Consider the following 8,818-nt stretch of genomic DNA (forward strand, 5'->3'; position numbering starts at 1 on the left):
ATTCAGACTTGAAAGTATTTTGTGGGAGCTGCACACTAGTGCTCTTCATTTCAAGAAGTCTGTTCCTTGTAAGGTTGTGTGTCCCATTTGCAATGGGTTTCTGACTGCATATTCTGTATTTTCTAACGTCAGATCGTAGGTATTAAAGTCAGGGTTTTGACAACAGGCGTTAACTATTTGATTTCTAATGAAGTAGACACCATGTGCAAACTGAAAAGGAAATAGTTTGAGGTGACAATCCAGGTATTTCCTATATTTCTTTAGAAAGGACTTGAGCTAAGGCAGGGTGGCTTTGCTGTCCTAGTTTTGAGAGAACAACTAACATAATAACAGTTAAACTTTTTTTTGGTTAAAACTGATTCTTCGCTGAAAAAAATGGTGTGATCAGTGAGAATAAGATTGAATTTTACTACTTACTCATTTATCTTGAATTAGCTGTAAGTGTTCTCCTTGCACTCCTGAGGAGAGTTTTTTAAAAAAAAGTCTGTTAGTAAACGCATGACATGTCATCCTCTCTGCTATCTAGTGAAGTAAACCTGGTTTTCACTTTATTCACATTACTTGAACTTATAATACAGCAGTATTGTATTAAAAATTGAATGTTTTTTGTATTTCTTACGCTTCTGAACTTCTGTTTTGATACTCTAATTTCCAGATTGTCTCCCTTCAGGGTATCCATGTTGTCCACACAGCGCAGTTGTGTAAGACTAGAAGTTACTTTTTCTTGAAATTCAGAATTAAAGTAATTAGGAAAGTAAGATTGTTCTCTTTAGTCTATTAATACAGTTTCTCAGTGTTTAAGCAGCTTAATTGTGTAATTATTAGTTGTTAGGTAAGGTTTTCAAAATCTTGTTTATGTTCCATGTGACTGATTTTTATCTTTATTGGTATTCATTATGCCTTCCAGTCTGCCTTTTGAAATATATTGCTTGTTTTTCTTGTAACAACAAATTATCAGACCTGCTGGTTTTTTGGAAGCGCACAGCTCGACTACCCCAGTGATACTTTTTTTCCCCATTCATAATTGTGGCTTACATGGTCTTCCGGTGTAGTGTTTTTTCAAACACTGTGTTGGCTTTCTCAACCACTACAGCAAAACTGGACTCATTTTTTCCTCAGGTTATCAGGATGGTGGGAATCTAGTTTTTATTCAGGTCTACCTTCTCAGTCAGATTTACCTCTTCTAGGAGTTAATTCCATTTTGTTTCTTTTTTTGTTTTTGCCCTTCTATTCCTTCATTCCAGGGTTGAAATGACTCTTTTCTGAATCTTTAAATTGAGAAAATAAATTACACTTTCATTTTCTTAATATTGGAAATTTATTTTTAAAATTGTACATCTGCACTAACATTCCTCACAATATGAGTATGGAGAGTGGATGAGGAAGTCTTTACTTTTGTTCCCAGAACCTTATCTTTCCAGTTCTAGTTGTTCTAGTAACAGCTGGGAAAAGTTTTAGAGGGTAATGTTGCAAGGTCTCAGTCAACTGAGCAGACTTAGGTTTATTTTGACATGGAACTACTATGTGTCATAGTATTTGAGCATTTTAGGAACCAAAGCCAATCATCTGACCATAGCTAAGAAATACTGGAATTGTTACTTCATGAATAATTCTTTGCTATGGGGAACATCTACACAGGTAGGAAATCTCAAGAAATCCTTGCTATGCTGGTGTTAGAAATATTACAGGGAAGAATTAAATTAGGGGTAAATAGAGACATCCTATGTGCAATATTCATTTAAATCTTATGATTATGCTTGCTGTTACAGCTCCTTTTTTCAATGTTAGTTGCCAAATGTCCTAAAAACATGGAAAACCAAGAAACAGTCCACAACTGTTTTAAATTTAAAGGTTTAATTGTGCCTTGTAATCTTCATTTCAACTGGACCAAATTTATGCTAGTCTAAGTAAAACATTGCTGTGAAAATGTTTGTTTTCTCTTGAGTGTTATCTTAGGATTTTGAAAGTAACTAAATAAATGAGAAAACACTTCCTGCATATGTTCATGTCTCACAGTAGTCCTTTATTAAAGCTTGCCAGAGTGGGCAAGAATTAATTTTCACTTAATTCTTGAGGTTAAAATATCCTATTTGTTCTCTTTATATTTTAGTTCATCTACATAAGCCCACATATTCCTATCTTGTGATTCTATGCTTAAATACTATTCTTGCATATTTAAGAGATTAGGTCTTAAATTAATGCGTGACTTTTACAAATGGCATGGTAAACTTCAGGAAAATGAATGTGAGGTAGTAGAATTTTCTAATGTGAGTGTGATTTTTTTTTTTCCATATTTAAGTAAATTGTGGCGTTAGACACATTTGAGGGCACAAGTTTACTGTGAAAGTACTGTTTACTTATTAGTGTAATAATGAATAGTGGTACTGAGTTTAACATACAGAGTTTAACTCTGTGAAATTTTTAGCCTAACTCAAAACTTGTGACAAATACTGCTTCTGCTATTCTGCCTAAGGTATCAGTTATAGACAAAAGTGAAGGGTTAAATCGCTCCTAGCATTCACCAACAACTATGAAGACTTTTCACTCTGTGTGAAGGCAGTAAAAACATTCAATGTCTGGAACCCTTTACAAAAGAAAGTTGAAATATGGCAAAAGAAATCTCATTTGTTTTTTTCTGAAGTTTCTAAGCATGTGTTTCTGACCAGTTGATTAGAGGAAAAATGCACTCAGTGGAGAGTCAGCCTTCCTTTTCTTCCTTTGGAAAACAGTTAGTTTCTGTTTATAAAAGAGGATTTTGGGGGTTTCTTTCGGTAAGTGGTCTTGTTCTAGTCAAGCTAATAGGCAGTTTTTTTGCTTGGGATTTTTTCATGAGCTGTTACCAAGAGCAACAGTGGAGACATTGTTAATGATGACAATCTTTGAAATTCCTCATCAGTACAACAGGAAAGATTCCGTTCTGTGTTATATAGAGGTGGAAAAGATAACATGAATCTGAATTTAGGAAAAAAAGTTTGTCCAAAGCTCTCCCAGTTAAAACAGAAGCTGAAGACATTTTACTTTCAGAAGAGAATAGATTTTTCAGGTGAAGGTGAAGTTTCTCTGAATGTAAACTCTTGTAAGTCACATATTTTGATTTTTTTTTTTCTTTACAGTGACATGGGAAATTGTAAAAGGTTTATTGGTTATTTTTACAATCCCATATGTACTTTTTATTTGATTATTTCACTGTATACATAAATGCTGTCTATTTTTGATCTATCTTCTCTAGTTTCCTATGTTTAAGCACTATTTTGGTTTCAGAGTTCAAGTAAATTTATTGTTTATTTACTATGTTCTGCTTCTTGTCTTCTACAAACTTTAGGAGGGGTTTACTGTAAAACTTTTGGAACTGATTAGTAGGTCAAATATAGCTGTCTTAAGATTTAGTGGGCTGTTGTACAGTAATGTGATGTTATTTGGGCACTCAATAAAATAGGCATGACCTCTATAGCTGTTTTTTGCTTTGTCTTATTACCTGTAGGTAAATCAATTGTGGTTTTTGTGGATATTATAGTTAAAATATTAATAATTAATATAGTAGAGTGGTATGGTAATTATTTTAGGAGAAAGTTGCACAACATAAAGGCAAAACCTCAAATGTTAGCTTTTTAGTATGCACTGAATTTGGAAACAACATGAGCAAAAAAACCTTAGGAAATGTGGAGAGTTACATCATATGAAACTGTTGTTTTGATAACGACTTGATCCCAAGCACCTGTCTTTGTATGATATAACTTCTGTTGTGCATAATTTTATAATTAGGATCTGAAAATGTTGGTGAAAAAACAGGCTTTGTATTTAACTTTCGTAAGTGGTTAGAGATATATTCTATTACTTAGCCATTAGTTTATCTGAAAGTACACCCACTATTAAACTGTTGGGGTTCATGCTTCTTTAAACAAAACAATCAATAAATCTCCCCTGTCGCCCCCCCCCCGCCATCAGTAGTAGCAAACTGGTATGTTAGATTTAATAGAAGGCACAAAACAAAGCAAGATGAACTTGTTTAAAATGTATTCGATTTTATTGGTGGGCTTTCAGGCAACTGTTCAGGAGTACACATCCTGATTTTGGGCTATAGTCTGTCAGAGTCTCATGCTGTTAATGACAGTTTTAGCATTTCTTCCTGTAGTAATTTAAAATGTGTGATTTTCCCAAGACCTTGAAATTTTCTTGTTCACTACAGGGGGAGGCATGTTGGAAAGAGGTAGAGGCATACTTTTATTAGTAAGAGTAGGATTTTGCCGTTACAATTTAACAATGCTGTTTGATAAAGGTATATTAATTTAACTGTGAGTGCTCTTGGTAAAGTGCCAGTAACTGCATGATGAAAATATGACTTAAGATACATTATCCTCAGCATTGTTTGCTGAGAAGCGAGAATGAATAATTTTAATAGCAGTTGTTTATTTGCAGTAGACTCAATTTCATTTTCTCTGGTCAATTTGTTCTGTGAGCTCATGTAGTATTAGTTAAATGATGGGAGATTTTTATCTGCCTACACACAGCGTGAAAAAGGAGCTTCACTGTAGCATCTTTTAACTTCTTGTTACAGGCTAGCTTTTTTTTGCAAGTAGTATTTTGATCATGTCTATATTCTGCTGTTTTTCCTGCACATGTGCAAATACAGGCTCTACTATCAAGTAATATTTGCCTCATTCAGAGGAATATAAGAAAACTGTAGTGTTAAACTGAAAAGCATCTCAAATTCGAAAAGGTTTCCTTCCTGCATTGGGATTTTAGTTATAGTGGTGTCAAATAACACTAAATTATCAAGAAGTGCATATAGATTTACTTTTTTTTTTTTTTTTTTTGAGAACTCATGGAGAACTTTTTTCCCATCTGAGAAGAGACAAATTCTTAGTCTGTATTCAGAGGAAAGCTATATTTAAAAAAGGATGTAAGGTCAGATTTTGTGGTTCTTATGTGACCAAAGAATATGTAAAAACTTTTACTTCTGAAAAATGTTGTCTGTGACTTCCTTTTTACTCTTGCAGGATTCATAATCATTGGTGTTGTTGGTTTTACTTTTCAAGGTACCCAGAAAATGGCATAATAGAAATGGACACAGTTAATCTTCGACCCCGAGCAAGAACCATTCTGAAGTGGAGTGAGCTAAAAGTGGGTGATGTGGTGATGGTTAACTACAATGTTGAGACACCAGAAGAAAGAGGATTTTGGTTTGATGCAGAAATTACCTCTTTGAGAGAAATCTCAAGGACTAACAAAGAGGTTCATGCTAAAATTCTGCTGGGGTAAGATTTGCTTGACCAACTCAGAAAATCTCTACATATCATACGAAGTGTGCTTGGTTTGGTTTTTTATCTGCTAGTCACCACTAGATTAATGTCATACTTTCATTCCACAGCTGTGTGAATTACAGAATTACGGTGCATGGTTTTTACAGTGTGCAGACTTAACTGTGAGTCAGAATTTTTACTTTTCCTGAGATTGCTGGAGGCAACCATAAGGTCAGATTGATCAGAGTGTGTTCCAGTAATTTTTTAGATAACTGGGAACCCCTAGGTCTCACTGAGTATGAGTCATCTCTAACAGTTCGAATAAGTCTGCAAACTGGCTGAATAAATTTTCAAATAATAAAATATTTATATAATATTATAACCTCCAGTAAGTAAAGCGTGGAGCTGTGGAATGTGGGAACTGCAACTTTTCATGGTGACTAAAATTACCTGAATATCTTTGCTTTGTTTTACTGTTTCATTTTAAAGTTTCCATACAGTTCTTAAGGAACGGTGTTTTCTGAAGATATCCATAAGATATTACTGTCAGTGAGCTGTGTTATTGCCTTCTTAGGGATGAGCAGCTGACCAGTGATTGATTTAATGTTGGCATGTCCCACATTCACTCATGAGTGTTATTATTGTTCTGGGAGTGTATTCCTGAAAATGAATTGGACTATTAGCATACCTTGTAGTTTTCTTTACAAGAAAAGAGAACATTGTATCTATAGGAAGACTTAGTGTGGGACATGGTTAGTTGGAAGAGACACATAGAAGTCTCTGTGAATCAGGTCTAATTCAGTATTTTGTGTAAAAGTGCAATCTTACCTAGTACTGGGAAATAGAAAAGACATTGACTTGGTAAAGCATACAAGTAAATGAGAGTCTGTTTTGGGGGTGGTTTTTATTTTTAGAGTTATAGGAGTTTTATTGGACAATCTCAGTGCATTATGATCATCTTTTATTAAGTAAAGCTCGCACATGGACTTTTTTTGTAGGCAAAGCAAAAAAAACCCCAAACTTGAAATATAAAGCTAGAAAAAAATGGGTAGATATTTTGAAATATTAACTTGAAAGAGAGAAGAGATTAAGAAATGGAGGGCAGTATCAATAGAGAGATGCAGATTTTCATTGTAGTGCATTTAGTGCTTCTGGCATTTGGTGAGTCAGGGATGGGCTTCATGACCTTCTATAAATAGAACTGTCCAGACGGCAGTTTACTTGAAGTTCAAATGTCTGTTGATAACATATTTTAAAACTGTTGCCTATGTGCATTCTTTCAGAGTTTCCCCCATCTATTAAAAATAGGATAATCAAAATATGTTTTATATTGGCAAAAGGTGGCTCGTAAAAAATTCTGGTTGGAACTCTATAGGGTAATCTTTTCTATATCTAAATAAACCGGTAGTTATGCTTCAAACTAGAAGATGGTAACTTTAAATAATTATTTAATGTCAGTACTGTGGCAGCTACATTGGGGTTCCCCATGATACTTAACACTTACTATCCTCTGAAAGGAATTGCGGGGGAAAACAACACAGTTGAGAAATACCTATTCTAAGGTGATGAATTTCTGTCCATTTTTCAAATTGAATCATATTTCAGAGAATTTTCTTCCTAATTAAGAACTCTGGTTTCCTTTAAATGTCGATAGATCGTATATGCATGCAGTAATCAACTTGTTGCAGAAAGTAAGGTTAACTGAACCCTGCCATTTCTTAAATTTATCAAAGAATAATTCTGTATCATCTGTACTACCCAACTTATTCCTCTCAATTAGTAGTAAAAGAACAAGACAAATCTCCTAGTATTCATAAATTTGTGTAAGGAACATGCAAAAATAATTGCTTTGAATTTCAGGCATGTTGATTTCCAAATTAAAAACCAATCTCAATGTTTCATTTTTTATTAATATATAATACAAATAATGTTATATAATATATAAAATAATATAGAAATATATTAATTTAGATTAGAATCATAATGAAATTGTTATTATTTTAATCCATAATAATATAATTAATATTTTCTCTTCTATAATATTGATATGTGATTATGAGTTCTTAACATTATGTTAGCATTAACTATTTTTCTCAAATACAGGTGAAATTTATTTTGAATTTTTTATGATTATATGTTCGTGAGTAGTTGATTGTATGCTAATGACTAGTTTTTTGTGCACTACTTAAGAACAGCCTTAGCAGGCAGTAAAAAGGGAGGCAGAACTCTTAGGTTTGAATCAGATATATTCATCACTTGGACTTTTGTTCCTTTGTGGTATTATATCAAAGAGACTTTGTATGAAGCAATTTTGTATGTGATATTTAAAGGCTTGATTTATTGATCTTGGTTGCTTTTTACAAAGGTTTCATGAAGCTGTTGGCATAATCACAGGAAATAACAAGAATGTGCTGTTTGTGGTCATGCTTTGAAGCTAGTAGAACGTATGATGAATACTTTTTTTTGGTGCACCTTTTGACGTGTGTTTGTTTGGTGTTACTTTTACTCATGTTGTAGTCATAACCCAAAGGAAAATTCCTGTACAGTCTGTCATCATTAGTTCATCTTCTGGAAAGTATATATGAAATAGAGAATATTACCAAAGAGAGGAAGAGACTGAACAGGGGAGACAAACATCATTATGCAGAATAATTGACCGCTTATCATTAATTCTCATTTGTGCAGTATTCACATTGCAGCTGAAATTTGTAACTGCAGAATGTCTAAAACATACCAAACAGGATTTACTGTGTCTCAGATGCAAATACTAGGGAAACAGCGGTGCTTTGACCATGGAATAGGACCTTAGGGTTCTCATGACTGTGTGTGCGTACTTGCAGTTCAGCGTCTCTGAATGTGAGATTCCTAGTTCAGAGTATCTGTGGTACTTCTGAGCTGATTTTAACTGGCAAGTTGCATCTCCGGTTGTAGATATCCTCTGTTTTTGTCTTTGAGGATCATGTTCTATTTCATAATGACAACACTTGTTTGTAATCCAGAATAATATGACTTGCCATCTATGAGGCTAACTGTTCACAATTTAACCTTGGAGCCAGCAGATATGTTTAAATTCACTGTACCAAATCAAATCAAAGTAAATCAAATGATGCTCTGCATTTGCTCATTACTAGAATTGAAGATAGAGACAAAATTAGATCTTAGTTTTCTTCAGTAAACCCTTGAAAAGTCTGAGTTCAGCAAGGACTCTGTCGATACCAAGACTTGTATTTTGCTTAAGCCTTTGGAGATGTGTAAGAATGTAGATATAAATTATACAGAGTGAACATTAAACGTTCACTCATATCTTCTTTAGATGAGTGAATATTTACTGAATGTCTTCATCAATGCAGCTGTAAAGGAATGTAATAGAAGGGTCCTAAATTTTCGTGTTCATATTTGTCATCCTTTAGTTCTGTAGATTTTTGTATGAGCCTTCCTGCTCCCAAAGGAGGAATATTTATTTTTCAGATTACTTTCTCTTAATTTTTATATATTCTTACTGTGTTTTTCTTGTAACCTGCCAGATCTGGTGTTTGTCTTCCTCTTTTTTTTTTTTTTTTTTTTTTTTTTTTTGTGTT

The 8,818-nt window shown here is 33.6% G+C and overlaps 1 protein-coding gene across 1 annotated transcript in view; it reads left to right on the forward strand.

The window, feature by feature from the left end:
- UHRF2 (ubiquitin like with PHD and ring finger domains 2) overlaps positions 1-8,818 on the forward strand; it is a 79,199-nt gene that overhangs the window by 24,484 nt on the left and 45,897 nt on the right. Inside the window, exon 5 of the mRNA XM_017732784.1 lies at positions 5,037-5,255. Coding sequence (XP_017588273.1) covers positions 5,037-5,255 — 219 coding nt within the window. The remainder of the gene's footprint in view (positions 1-5,036; positions 5,256-8,818) is intronic.

This window comes from Corvus brachyrhynchos, unplaced genomic scaffold (genome assembly GCF_000691975.1).
Source record: "Corvus brachyrhynchos isolate BGI_N302 unplaced genomic scaffold, ASM69197v1 scaffold194, whole genome shotgun sequence".
NCBI classification, from domain to species: Eukaryota; Metazoa; Chordata; class Aves; order Passeriformes; family Corvidae; genus Corvus; species Corvus brachyrhynchos.